The sequence below is a fragment of the Hylaeus anthracinus genome, unplaced genomic scaffold (assembly GCF_026225885.1).
Source record: "Hylaeus anthracinus isolate JK02 unplaced genomic scaffold, UHH_iyHylAnth1.0_haploid 0, whole genome shotgun sequence".
Taxonomy (NCBI): Eukaryota; Metazoa; Arthropoda; class Insecta; order Hymenoptera; family Colletidae; genus Hylaeus; species Hylaeus anthracinus.
This window is the reverse complement of record NW_026533254.1, coordinates 11,618,911-11,634,176: the sequence shown is the minus strand read 5'-3', so window position 1 is coordinate 11,634,176 and position 15,266 is coordinate 11,618,911. Positions and strand designations below refer to the sequence as shown.

The 15,266-nt window shown below is 48.0% G+C and overlaps 1 protein-coding gene across 1 annotated transcript in view; it reads right to left on the bottom strand.

The window, feature by feature from the left end:
* Positions 1 to 7,339, bottom strand: part of LOC128895188 (sonic hedgehog protein) — a 59,309-nt gene extending 51,970 nt beyond the window's left edge. The window contains exon 1 of the mRNA XM_054157562.1: positions 6,250 to 7,339. Coding sequence (XP_054013537.1) covers positions 6,250 to 6,633 — 384 coding nt within the window. The 5' untranslated portion in view covers positions 6,634 to 7,339. The remainder of the gene's footprint in view (positions 1 to 6,249) is intronic.
* Positions 7,340 to 15,266: the final 7,927 nt, after the last annotated feature.

Below are 15,266 nucleotides of genomic sequence, written 5' to 3'. Positions count from 1 at the left end.
CAAACCAAACACCGGTTATGGCCGCCATAAACCTACCCACAATCACTTAGAGCTGGCGCACGGTACGCGCTTTTTCCCCTATTTATTCCGCGCGACCTGCGCTACTCGTCCTGCGATTACCAGGACAGAAGCACCACGGAGAAGAGGCCGAAAAGACGAAACCAGAGCTGCTAGCAATTTGCTAACATTGCACTACCAGTGCACAGTAGCTGGTCGCAATTGCGCCAGTGTTCTCTAACAATGAGAAAATGCTTTCTATTTTGGCACGAGGAAGCTTTAATCATTTCCTTGAACGAATTTTTAAAATGTATGTACCGATTTTTGTATAATCTTAATATTGTACATTTCCTTACCAAGGAACTCTGACATGAGAGTTAACCCCTTATGCTATAACCACGTGTGGTGAGACTGTGGTGTATTGTTCGGGACAAATGTAAACATCACATTTTGGTCCCAGGGTGTTGGAGCTTAACTCGTAGCTTAAGGAGTTAAAGACGATATACAGTCAGTCCCATAAATATTCCTACCTTCTATGTCTATTAAAGAAATCTGTCTAAATTATTCGATAGGTTCGATATTTACAAATCAATGTTTCATTATAAATATGTACACGAATCAACTTTACACTTGTATATATATATATATATAATGAAATATTTATTTGAAAATATCAAACCTATAATTTAATTTAGACGGATTTTTTTAATAGACATAGAAAGTACGAATATTTATGGGACTGAAAATAATAAATATTCAGTAACTGAATCCATAAATTTTCTATTATTATTGTTATTCACATCGATCGTAAATAAACGGAAGGTGAATAGTTTAAAAATCGATCTCCCATCGTCGTTTGCACTCGCGACAACTCGGCCCGGACGTTTTTACCCCGACTACTCGAAAGTTGCAAAAACATCGCGTTACTCGTTGCGCTCAAATTTGTTAGTGAGCTCTTCGCTAATTGGCCAGGGTACCGTCGCTTTACGATCGTTCGGATGAAACGTACTCTCGTCTGACACGAGATTCATGCTCGCAAAACACGGCGTTAACGAGCGCGCCAGCAAGTCAGCGACGGATCCTTTCGCTCGGGAGACATCGATGCCTGGACGCGCATGATTCGATCCGATGCGGTGATTCTCGGCACACTCGCTTCCACCGTTCGCTTCGAGAACGCGATACATTAGTAACTATTATATCTAATGCAGCTTAACTATGTATGTAAGGATAATAACAACTGTGTTTACTTAGACATGACTATAAAATTTGTGGAGAAATTTTGCTTTCTTATAGATAAACGATACTTGTGCACTTATTTAGCTATTTGATGGGTATTATTATCGGTTCTCGTTGAGGAGGTTCAAAGTTTCGAACGATATAGATAGATATCTTCTCAGACAGAATTATTTTTTTCTCTCGTAGTAGTGTAATTTAATTTTGAGGGTTAACTTGGACTAAAATTAGTATGGAGAAAGTTAAAAAAAGAATCCTAATAGTGTAGTTTTCGAGGAAAACTGGCCTTTCTTCGTGTACACAAATAAAAACATTCACCGTAAACCTTAAATTCTGCGTCCTCGATTGCGGACGCCAGCTCTGAAAGGGTTAATATGTCTAATAATTATTTATCTTGTTTTTGCTCATTCAAAACTCTGTATTCGAGTATTTCTGTAAGTGTTCATATATGCGAGAATGTCCATAACCATCCGACAATATAAAACTGCAAGACTATAAAAACGTAAGAGTCCACAAATGAATATTTCTATCGCACAAAAAAAGACCTACGTCAACAAGAATCGATGGTTTCTGCGGCCGACACGAAATAATCGTCCGTGGAAAAGGACGTTCACGCGAAAGTTCATGGTTTATTTTCCGACGACGACCTTTGTCGCCGCGGCGTCGGAAAACGGCAGATCTTGAAATAATATTTGAACGAGTGAAACCCATCGTCGCGCACGATAGATCCGGCGCCGGTTCAATGTTCATCCTTTGGGCCACGTGTATCGATAAAAGCGGACCCTGATCCCTCCGCTGATTTTTGCGAAACTCGGGAGTAAACACGGACTCCCTGGAAGGGAAACTGGCTGGAGACGGTGTCCTCCAGCAGGGATGGTTTACGAGCGGAAACCGGGACCGCGAGCAGCCCTTTTGTTCGCCGCGTCCCACGAACGTGGGACTTACAAATTGGAATACAACGGGCCCGGAGTTAGGAGAATCGTTTCACGCATCGCGGAGGCGCCAAGTGGAAGGCAAACACCGATAAAAACTGCATGAATAAAGCACTAATGGACGCTCTATGGACAGGGAATAAACATCGACGAGTACTTTGAACGACTATAGACTGGTACAGGTGGCGACAACAGAAGGATCACTGTTTTCTATTTCTTTTATTCGACCGTGCCTCCTAATCTCTCGATTACCGTTCGAACCTACCGAAACAATAGAACCTAAACCTTATATATTTTTGGCGGATTCGTCAAAATTCACAGCTACGTTTACTTCATCCCGAAAATCACCTTTACGTTCTCAATTCCAAGCCTGAGTCGCCCAAGCGCGAATCACCGACAAAACAGAATGAAAATATAACGAAAAGAGGTCCGAGTACATAATTTGCACTTTCGCAATAAAGGATAAAAGAATGATTATAAATTCAGGGTACTTGTACATGCAAATTTCGATATTCTACTAAAGCAATGAAAATAAGAAATGTACATATTATACTGTGTCATTTAATGTACTAACATTTTCAGGTATGAATCTATTACGGTAAAAGCTTCTTTGGAATCAACGTTGTTGGTTTTGACACGTCTTTCAGCAAAAACATTTGCTTTATGCAGTGTTATGCAATCGCTCGTGAGACTTTTATGCCTTTTATGCTTGTATCTATCTATCGTAAGAAGAAATATATCGGTATCTACGACAATTATTAACGTTTTTTAGTCACGAATAGCACGGATTCGCGCGATTCAAAATGCGAAATTAACGCGAGGTAATTTTTGAACGGCCTCTAAGTGGTGTTCGGGTTTCAAGTGTCGGTCCTGAGCACGCAAAACGTATTCAGGAGCGATCGGTGTCTCTTATCGGGCGGATACTGTTTCGCGTGAATCACCTGACGACGTTTAACGACACGCAGTGGCTAATTTGTCATACGGCCGCGGAGCACGGTGACACGCGTTGAAGTAATAACACGCGTCGCGGCAGTCAACGCGCCTCGAATGTGTACTTATGTGTTTATTACATGCGCTGATTAGAGAACTTAAAATATTATCCAACGAGAAAGCCTGCAATGTACATACAATTAACGGAAACGATTGCGTCACTTAGGCGTGCACTCGAAATATTGATAAGAATTTCGGAGGCACAAACGCGTCTCCGATATAACATGCTCGTACAGCTAACTCTTCTTCAAAATTTTGGAATCAGAAAGAAAAGAAAAATGAGTACACGAAGAGAATTTTGGTGACGAATATAAATAAGAAAAATTACAAGGAAGAAAGCTACGAAGAGCGAGCAAAGATTAAAGTAAAAATAGCTTGGATTTGTTTATGAGAAATAGAGAAAATTTGAGAAAATCTCGGCAGTGGTCTAATTTAGGTCGCCATCCCTTCTTCTCGAGCACAGTGAAAAGGTTAACGCGCCCGTCAGGCGTACTTTAAACGCCAAACGCAATCAACCTCTTCATGATCGGGAATCTGGAGCATCCCCTGGCGTTCTAGCATTCTAATTTCATCGGATATGCTTGCCAAGTATCGTTAACAGAAACAGATGGCAGTGTAACAGAAATCTGGGAAACCAGCGACTAGCGTCAAATTCTTTCGACGTTGAAACAATAAACCCCATGGCGGACTATTTAAAGACGCGAACATTCTCTACCACTTAGAGGTGGGCAAAAATTTCATTTGAATAACGGCTGACGAATAGAAGCAGCGGTATTTCTATAGGTTATTTGAAAAATAATGTATCAAAAGCTGTTTATCTTTCATTTATTATTCAAAATAATTATCTAAGTAGGAATTTCGTCCACCTTCGATATCGATAAATCAAAGATTTCGACAGTCGCTGATTTCAATCGAGCATGGCGCTTATCGATCATGGTGCCAACGTACGCCTTGTGACTCGAGCAAACGAGGCAAACAAAATATTACGCGTAGGTATTAAACGGCTCATGAAAATCACGCTCTTATCGATACCAGTTAATCGATGATTAGCCATAATCACTTTATCATCGACAAAACAACTACTCGAAATTCAATTTCGTATCACCTAGCAATCTAATAAAAATTATATCACTGTTGTAAAATTATAGAAAAAATAATCCACTCGATCTACGGACAAATATTTGCGACACTTTACATCCTTCGTCTGCAGCCACGTAGTCTTCGCACGGTGGCGTGTCGCGGCATACTAGTTAAGAATCACTGTCCCAACGAGTAACCTAATTTCTTCACGTAGGCCATTTGATCTACTCAAGTGTACAGAAAACTAGGGGTTCTGAGTATATTGTTCATGCGTGAATCACCGTACTATTATCGGAAACGAATGTAAAGGTCACTGACTGCACTCTTTCTAGAATCCTCTAGTTCCCTACTCCTACGTGAACCGCGTTCTAAAAGCAACAGCAGATTCCGCGAAGCAGTGACGCGACCAGAAGTTTCAAGTGCAAGAAGAAGTGCGAAATTTGTGTATACCTGTATTTAGGTTCACCTCATCAGTAGAAAATATTCACCTAGATGACGTTCATTCTCGCAAAACTGCTGTCAGAAGAAAGTCAATTACCGTGCATTGACAGTTGAGTCGGATGAGTGTAAAAACTGGAAGATTATCCATCTGGTATAACGAGATTCGCAGTTAATATTAATATTTCATCAACTGCTGATGAGATGATCGTACCTCCTATATCTGATTTATTTTCCTTCGGTATCCATTCGGATATCCATGAATATTTTTTTAATTCGTTTAGATTCTTAGGAAACAGTGAATACATTTTTATTCTCTTTATATTCTCGTGTCACTTCTGGTTGGACTACTCGCGCGAAAACGTTTCACCCTGCAAGGTCTGCGGGCAGAGTCGACTCTGAGATCGACGGATCGATGGGAGCGACGATACCACCGACTCCTATTGACGAAATATCTCGATGATTCACCGCAGATTTCAAGGACAACCGTTTTTATCGCAAGTTAGGTCTAGGTTCTTTATCACCCGATGACACTACACGAAAAGACCCTCGCGAGACATGACGAATACTCCAGGGACGAAGGCACAATGGATCCACGTAAAGCCTATCACTCGAATTGACACAAAACAGCTACTTGGAAAATTTCTACAATTTCGTAAGTTCATGACTGGTTCGCGTAAAAATTCCTCTAAATTTCGCAATGACATGCAAGGATTGGATTACCGATTAAAAGAAACGTTCGATACGATAAGATAAACTTGAATCGAAGATCACGAGGTGGAAGAGCCCGTTACTACAAAAGAAGGGTGAAAGTCTCGAGCCTGGGCATGCGAGGCAAACATTAAAACATGGTGGAGGCTCCATCGTGATACGAGGATATATGACATCTACAGGACCATTTACAAGTCGTCTCGATCGTTCCTACCTCGTGTACATGACAAATTGGCGGTAAAGCATAACAGAGTGGTTTATTTGATCAACGGCTGGCGATCCAGCCTTGCTCTAGCGATGAAAGTACTTGTCGACTCACGGTATCCAGAAATTTCCTGGTATACACAGCGCAGAACACTCGACGAGGGAAACCAGAACATTCTAACACCAAATCTCAAAACTATGGGGATAGTAAATGACTGTTATTTACAATCGACTTTCTACCTATAGATCCAGAATATTCTACCCACATTTCTTTTGCATTTTTACCCTTGGAACACCTACAGTCAGTCTCATAAGTATTCGTACCCGTTATGTCTAATGAAGAAATTTGTCTAAATTAAGAGGTTTTATGATATCGAGAGGTTTGATGTTTTCAAATAAACGATTCATTATAAATATCTACGTAAATAGACTTGACGCGTGTATATATTTATAATAAAAAGTTTATTTGGAAACCTCAGCTCTATCAATTAGTTTAGACGAATGTCTGCGATAGACATAAAAGGTACGAATACTTATGGGATATTATATCCAGCAGCATAATAAAGTAAGATTCCTAAAATGTATTCCGTTTCGTTGGTCACTGGGTACGAGAGATACTCTGAAAGGGTGCCTAAACGCAAGAAACAGTAAGTTATTCGTTCACCTGTGTCATAAGACGATCAGCGCCGGTGCCCTCCTCGTCCTTGAAGATGATGTCGGCGTTGTAGTTAGGCACGAGATCGCGAAACCTGGAGTCGTGTCTGGACACGCGGCCCTCGCTGAGCCCGCTGGCAGGCAGCGTGTTCTCGCTGACGTTGGGCACATGCTGCTTAAAGACCAACGGCGTGATCTTCTTGAAGGGCGGGAGTCTTCCGCCGCCCCTGCCAGGTCCGCAGGCTAGGACGAGGCCGCCGTTGTCCAGCACCGGCAACCAAAGACCGAGTATCAGCAGTAGGACCTGGAGAAGCGAGGGCGTCGCGCCTCGTCTCCTGAGAACGCAGTGGTGGCTCGCCTGAAGGCCGCGACGACGATGATGATGGTGCACCATAATCACGCGGCTCTGACTCGAGGACGACCCTGACTCTGGTCACTGGTCGGCGATCCTCGTGTACGTTGCCGCAGACGTCGTCGACGGTACCAGCGAGTATTCGCCACCACCACCGCCTATCCTCCTCCTCCGCGGTTGACGCAACAACGGTGACCCAGACGACGACAACTCCAACGACCCGCTGCCTCTGCCAGTCCTTCTTCTCCTCCACTTGCCACTGACCTCACTCACGCTTAACCATAACCAGGGCATCACACACCCCCCCCTGCACGCACTCTTATCACCGCTGTGACCGTCGTAGCTGCGTCGGAGTATCGGCACCCGCGGGGGTCAACGGTTCGTGATCTTTATCGTGGTATCGGGATCGACGGCGATCCACCGGCGCGAACGAACCGCCAACCGATGCGTCGATAGGTAAGAGAATCTCTCACCGCTGGTCCCCCTTTCTCCGTATCTTATCAGAGTCGTTTTATTACCGATAAAAACGAACGCGTGCTCGCGATTTTTCAACCGTCGCGAAGCTTCCCCGATCGACGCGTTCACCCTACATAACAGCAATCGGGAGAAAAATCGTCGCTTTCGTCACCACCACTCCCTTGCCGTCGGGATGCGAATCCTATCTAAACGAACCGCGTTCTCCAGAGATCGCGGCGCGCACCGATCGTCGAACGATGGACTTGTCGCGCAGAGGTGCAACGGCGATCGAGACCCGACTCACTTGACTGAACTTGATTTTGCGAAGCGCGGTCCGGAAGCTCTCTAGTGCACGTTTTCCGGACGAGTCGGTGGTGGGAAATGCGTGATGGGTTTCGGTGGGTACCCTGCGTTGTTCCTTTGGCCTGGTTGGGCTCCAGGGTGCCCCTCTTCCTGCCCCCACCAACGTGGCCAACGGCCGGCCGGGCTGCTGGCGCTGGTTGCAGCTTAGCTGCTGGCCCCCGTGGGGCTCTCACGGCCTCCGGAAGGTGGTGGTGGACGATCCTCTCCCCCACCACGAAGGCCCTCCTGGTACACGGCGTTGACGTCACGGGGCCCGTCGAGACTCCATTGGTCGGGGCGGGGCGTGCGATAGGTGAACGAGGACAGGTGCGCGACACGGAACAGAGACACCGTGGAAAAGAAAGACGGAAAAAGACCGAAGAGAGGAGAGGATGAAAACCTTTTAGCTTTCTCCTCGTTCGATTCGGTTCGATCGGTCTCCTTCTCTGTTGCTCCCCTTTCGAATCTCTCCGCTCGGGCTTCCTTCGGCCCGTCTCCGTCCTCTTTCTTTTACGCGTTCGCCAAGGTTCCCCACTTCGCTGCCGATTGATCCTTCCTCTTCGTCGTTTTCGTTGTCGTCGTTACGTTTTACCTTGTTGTTGCCTCTCCCCCTATGCTCGTGGTGGTTTCCTCGTCGCTCGCCGTGATCCTTACGCCAAGTACCAGGCGGCGGTTGCGAGAGGATTCTCAATGACTGTCTACCCCCGGAGCACGTACCCTAGGTCTGGCGGTGGGGTGGGTTGACCTTGACTTCGGCAGCCGTCAAGTTTCGCTCTTCTTTACGATTTTGCTTTTTCTGCGGCTCGCTCCGTTCCCCGATCACCACTTTTATCGCATTCCTACGCCGTGTCGGGAGTCCCGGGGATTTTATTGTACACAATGTCTCTGGACCTCTTCGCGTTGCACGCTGTACTCGCGTTTCCCCCTTTTCCCATGCTTTTCGTCGCACGGACCACTCGGACGGATGAAACCAACGATGGGGTTCCGTTGATTCGAACATGTAGGGTCGCGATCGTGCACTCCGATTCCAAACCACTTTGGAGTCCCTGTCGATCGTTACGCTCGAGTGGCGCTACGTTTATCGACTCGTGGCCGTCGATTATCGCGATCGCGATAACGATCCGCGAGCTGAGAATTTTTGCGCGACGAACGCGACACTCGTAAGCGCCACGCGATGAAACGTCACCAGTCAAAGCTACGGGCCAACTGATACGAAAGTCGAAGTCCACCCAAGGATGAGGAGGGGACGAACCGAAGAGCCTGCCTACCAGAGTATTCGGTTTACTGATAATAAACATCTTTTGTGAATGTGCGGTCGACCCCACTCTGCCCGCGGGCAATCTATAATAGACACATACCAATTTACACGGTATAAACAAAACCGGAATCCTTGAAATTGCGGGACTAATACCAAATTTACTGCTGCGAGATAGCGTGGGTTTTTTTTTTTGCAAACGATGATGGGGCATTGGTCTTGTTATGTACATGTAATGACGGTTAACATCTTTATAAGAATTCGGTATTTAAATTGAAAATTTAGTGCACAGATTGAAAATTACATACTTGAATAAACTTTGCACACACATATATTTATAATGAAACATTTATTTGGAAACAGCAAACCTGTTATTTAATTTAAACTCTTCAATATATATATATGCGAAATGACGAAGGCATCTATAAATTTTGCACACATCTTGCATAGTTAGAATAGTATTTAGAATACAAATGCCCATCTGCACGTTTCTTGTTGATACATTCCAATAGGGTGGACGGAAATTTTCTACCGCAGCGATACTCCGACAACGATGGAGCAACCTAAGCCCAAGCGAGCAGAAAAATTGGAGATTAGTCTTGCTGACCTGCGGAGATAAAAACGGCGTTCACCAAACAGAACCCTGCCGACGACACGAGAACTACTGTGGAACGAAACAGTAACTATAAGATCGACGAAACCGATAACCGTCTCAAAAAGAACACTTGAAACTTTTATTACTGGTCCTTGGTACCAATGTACTCCAAAACAGACACGTTCAAATTGGAGCAACTGGAACAAAAACATTTGTTCGTTCCTTGTGTTTACATATGAAATACTATTACCGTGAAATACTAATGCTTTTCATCTGGAACTAATCAAAGTACACTCTCGGTCTTTCATCCAGCTTCATTATTGCTTCCCCGCGTCTTAATTCAACCCCGAATGCATCGTTTACACCGAAAGACGGTCCACAACGCAGTAATCTATCAGACCCGCAAGATTTGGCGCAAGCTGCGTGGCTCAAAACAATGGTCACATTATGGTCCATGCGCGACGTACGCGAAATCCAAGGTGGGGGAGAGTTACTGACCAATGAGCGTATAAACGTCGCTCGTTAACGGAGCCGATGCCAGAATCGCTGAAACACCCGTGGCAGTAAAAGATAACGAGTATTCGCGGGCTGTAAACATCTGCGGAACGCTACTCCGGAACATTTCATAATCCTGTTACGAGGCACTCTGACTTTTGTGGCGGCTGCGGCGGCTCGGAGCGGAAATAAAACTGCGCTCTCGAGGTGCAAGTAATAGCGCGGCGTTGCCATCCCATGTAACACCGTCGCGCTGGACAGGCGAGCTCGCAGCGCGAGATCGGTTGCCCATCGATTATCGAGCCCAGGTCGAACGCTCCGTGACGTGGTCCCTTTAACCCTTTGCAGGCCCAAAATTACTTTTAATACGATGTACTGGAGAAGTATTGCTTGGGCAGAAATGTGACATGGATTTTGTTGATTCTGAATGTTTTAAGATGTTCCGAACCTCACGGGACAAATTTAGTTCATCTCCTTCGTTAATTCGATCGGTGTTATCGCATATAAGGATCGAAGGGTTGTTCCAGATACGACACACAAAACGACGACACTCCTCTGCGACAGCCTGCGATAACCGCGACGTGCCCAAATACTTCCCTATAGTGACATCTACCTGCCCGTGTTCCTCCAGAGTCCGCGTTCCCTCAAATTCCCTGAAGAGTCAGGAAAGCGAAACGACGAAGTGCGAACGCGACGACTTTTTATCGCGTTTCTCAGGATCCAGCGCCACTCTAGTCGCGACGAAGGAACGTAAAGAAGGCGCTAAGATGGCAAGGGAAGATCCTCTCTCGTTGATGGTCCGAGAAAATCCCCGGGTGCGTTGGCCACCATTGCTCGGTGTAGCTCACCTCCGGGTGTCCCTGTTTTTTTTTCCCCTCCGAGGTAACACGATCCGAACGAGGAACCTGCGTCGACTCGAGAAGGTAACGCCGGTCGGAAAGGGGTCCACGGGGAGGTGGTCCTTTCGCGTAATGGACGGCTCAAATATTTATCATCGGCCGCGTAATTTAAGGTGCGTTTAGCAAACGGAAGACGACGCGAGGGAAAACAAACAAGTCAGGGGCGGTGTAGGATCGCCTCGGCGAGGTGGAGAATGGGACGTAAAGGGCTGGTGGGAGGCGATGGAAGGGGGGTACGGCGGAGGAGTCAAAGGGTGAGGCGGAGGTGGAGGAGGATGAGAAGAACAAGGGGAAGGAGGCGGTGGTAGGATAAGGTCGAGGTGGAGAAAGGACAGGGAGTCGAGAGAGTAGAAACAGTGGAGGCAACGGTGCGAGGGAGACCGCGGCGAAGACGAGAGAGGCAGAACGAGTAGCTCAAAGGGACCGCCGCGGGCCCCAGAGGGCTCTGTGAGAAGGCACAAGCCCCAATAATAGCACCAGAATTTATATACCTGCACGAACTCGGTGGAACGGTCCCGGGGCTCCGGGTCCACGGACCCAGGGACGGCTCGCAGCGATACCCGAACGTTGAGGTCATTCCTCGAGGATTCGTGGTCCTTTCGATCTCTCTGGTCTTTCGGGGCCCTATCTTCGAGCAGAAATCCTGTCTGCGAGGAGATCGCACGAGGAGAGCGTCTGGACACGTAAACGCACGTGGTAGCCACGAGCACGACCGTTCCATTCGACGAACGACGACCTGGCCACGGCCGTACACACGGCGATGAACCGCGAAACCTGCGACTGATGTCTGGAACTTTGAGAGCGGGCTAGATAAACCGATCTCGAGGAGAAACATCGCGCGTTTGTATATGTCTTGGGACTGACCGGCCCTGGGCCCCATCAGCGACAGTCTAGCATCCTCCGCGGGGAGAAAAGGATCCGGCAAAAGGGCGAGCAGAGGGAGAGAGACAAGGTATATACCCACAGGTGGAGGGAAAAAGAGGGGAAAGTGGGAAAGAGAGGGACAAAGAGTAGAAGCAGTAATTCGTGGCGGGTTGGAGAGCGAACCATCCATCACCGAGGGCTCAAAGCCGTATCTTCTGGTGACCGGTGCCCGCCGTGCTTGGATGCCGAAGCGCGGCCAAATATTGTGAAAGGTCCAGAAAAGGCAGGAACGTGAAATAAATTTGCTCTGCCGACGGAGTATGGAACGAGGAGGATCGAGGTGCCGGGGAGAAAGGGGGACAACGACGAAGACGGACAGAGCGAGAGAAAGGGACAGCCAGAAGGATGATACTCTTCTGGGTAGCTCGAAAGGTTGCGCCTTGTACTTGTGCGTGTCGAAGTGGAGAGAGGAAGAAGGCTCTTTAACCACTGTCGGCTCTTTGAACCCTGCCCGTCTCGCTCTTTCCATTTTTCCCCTCTCCTTTCCTTGTTTCACCGTCCTCCTCGCGCACGCACACGTACGCGCGGGAAACTGGCCGGCCTCAGGAACACGACCAGTCCCGCCATTTGCATTTTACACGCGAAAATACGCTTTACGGACAACGGGGCTCCAATCATCGCGCCCCCTCCCGACAGTTTCGCGTCACACGCGCACGGTGTTTTCGCGATTGAGATAAATGCGTGATCGAGCGGTGCCGATCGCCCCTGGCATCCTCGGGATGCATCTGTTCGCGTCTTTGGACGTTTCGATCGGAGCTGTGATTGCTTCTCTGGCTGTTGTTGGATATACTGCGGGAGAAGTATGGCTTGGATAAGAGTATAACATCCCTTGGGTATTTCAGGTGTTCCGATCCCAAAAATGCAGAAAACTGGTTAGGAATTCTTGTATCTATGGATGTGTGTATGTTCGCTTTGGTTTGTTTCGTACTCCAGGGCTGGTTTATCAGAAAATTCTGGAATTTAGTACGGCGGCTTCGATATGTGAGGCATTTCTTGCCATTAAATTTTTGTATAGATTTAATTTGGGGAGATGTGGAGATAGTTGATTTTCTCATTTTGTTTTGTGGTATACAAATGTAGTAATATTCTAGTATACTCAAATACTCCAAGTTAATTCGCAGTAGCCCCAAATATACAATTGGAGTGGTTCCAATATGGCGGAATTCCGCATTGGGATGCAATTATCTAACCTGGCTAGACTCTCTCGTGAAAGCCGCAATATCTGACGAAGGCTTGGTAAAATCCGTGTCACTTTGAAGCTTCCAAGTCTCCTCGGGGTATATTGGCGTAGGTTCAACGGGATCCTTATCAGTTTCCTCGAACCTGGTGTTTCCATTCCGTTCTAAGATGATCCAGGGATAAGGGGACAACAAAGCGCGATTCCTCATCTTCGGAATCACATTGCCGTTGATATCCCTCTCTCCCAGTCGATGCTTGTTAACGTAGAAACACCTTTGCCATGCTCTTCGCCCGTAATCTCTGCGAACGCCACGGATCCTCTCTCCCGTCGGTGGATTAATAATCCGTGGAGAACTCGTGGGGAAGCGAAAAAGCGAGACGACGCAGCGCCGAATCGGGTTAAGAAGAGACCGCAGGAGACAGAAAAGGACAACCGGCGGATAAAAGGAGAAAAAAAAAAGGGAATCGACGTAGCCGAGGGGCGAAAAGAGAGAGTGAGATAGTCGAGACGGGAGAATGGGACGAGCGATGAAGAAAGAAAAGTGGAAGGGTACAGAGATCGTAGCTCGTAAGTTAGCACGTGGTCGAGTCAAGCCGTGCGAAGGAAACCGAGAAGCGGGAAAGGAGAGGTGAAACGGGTCGAGTGGGCTTACCACCTCATCTCCTTTCTTTGGCCACTGACGTAGATAAAATTCTATGTGGCCCTCGTGAACGTGACACCAGAGACTGTTTTCGTGACGAATAGTAATAATGGACAGGCGTGGGTCCTTTGAGGCAGCCGTTCACGTTTTTGGTCACCGCTAAAAGGGGCCACGGCGTTACACGACGGACGAGACCTTAGCGATAGACGATAAAAGAGCTTCTATCTGTTACACGAACGCAAGGCACGGTGACGTACCGTTTCCGTTCGCAAATGGAGAAAGTTTACAACGCCGGAGTCGCGAACAAATTGGCCAGCCTTTTGGATTCCCACCAGCGCGCAGTCGTCCCGTTCGGTTGCCCGTAACGAGCCGAGTCCGCCTAATTAGAATTCCATTTCGCGGTCCTGTCGGCGGCAATATCGTGCGATCTACACGATCCTTCGTTACTTACGCCACTGTCAGCACCTCCACCTTCTGCTGTTCGTCTTTGGGCCACCTCATCTTCGCGGCCCGGACAGAGGCAAGGAGACGGACCGTGTTGCGGCGATGCAGGGAGGAGGAACTGCGCTCCAACCAGGAGAAAGGAAGAGACGCGCAGATTCTGGCCGAGTGGACTCGTCCAGAAGACCAAAGCTGAGAAAACAGGACGAGGCACGCGAAAATCTCGGTAACGGAAAAGCTACGACGCTGTGAAAATGAAGAGAATCGATGAAAAGGAAACGGAAACTATGGACGCGAAATGATATTAATTCGCTGAGAAAAACAAGCCTACGAGGAAGAAGGATGCTGAAGTATGGATCAGCATGAGACAGGAGAAGAAAAGGACGGAGCGAGAGAAGAAAGGAAACAGAAGAGCAGTAAGGGAGAATAGGAAGAGCGAAGAAGCGAGCGTAAGACCACACAGGACGCGGCACGCGCGCGCTCTACCGGGTGGGCCAGCACACGTCGGCTTCGGGCGTCCTCGCGCCACGTCGGGGTCCGTCGTGCGTGCTCGGCTGGGCCCGGTGGTCGAGTCCAGCCGAGGCCACACAGATCGCGCACGCGCGAACGCTTCCTGGGTGGCATTCGCCTGCCGGCCGGCAGGCTAAGCGTAAGGTATTTCTTCTCTCCGTTCCACCGTGGGCCGTACAACCTGTTAGTGTCGTACCATCCGCGCATTATGCCCCTCGTTCTCTCCTCGTCTTTCACGGCTACACTCGCTACCTGTCTCTCTCTCTGTCTTTCTCTCGCCCGGCCGAGTGGACCCTCGAAGCTCCTCCTGCCTCGGGTACCTCCGGCATCACGAGCTTCTAATAAGATTCCAATTTGTCAATTAGGGGGAGGACGGGATCCGGGCGCATCTTCTCTCTTCTCCTTCACCACCACCTTCTCCCTGTCTTCTCTTTCGCTCCGCGTTAGCACCTGCCTCACATTAACGACGTGCAACTGCGACACTTGAGCGGCTGCCGTACGCGACGTAATCTCCGTGCGATCTTCTTGGCCCGCGATTTAAACGCGTCACGTTTTTTTCTCCCGCGACGATCACAGCCGCGGAGCATTCCTCTCGTCGACCCGACGTTTCTTTTTTTTTTTTTTTCACGATATAATTTCGCGCTTAATATATTCGAGCGATTCTAATAAAGCGATGCGGACGGCTTGTGGCGCGCGCGTCGGTCCCACCGGCGGGATTCGCCATCGCGTGTACGAAATTCTTACGCGCAAACCACCGTAATGAGCCGCTGCGAGCTGCATTCTCGCGACCCTAGCCACCCCGCTGTGTAGTCGGAGAATGTGCTGGAAACCGAGACCGATTTCAGAAGAAAATAATCGCCAGATTTCTTGATAATCCCACCCCTCTCTCCCCATCTCTGTAATTCAAGCCCAGTGTTTGGTCTGGATATCCTTCGTCA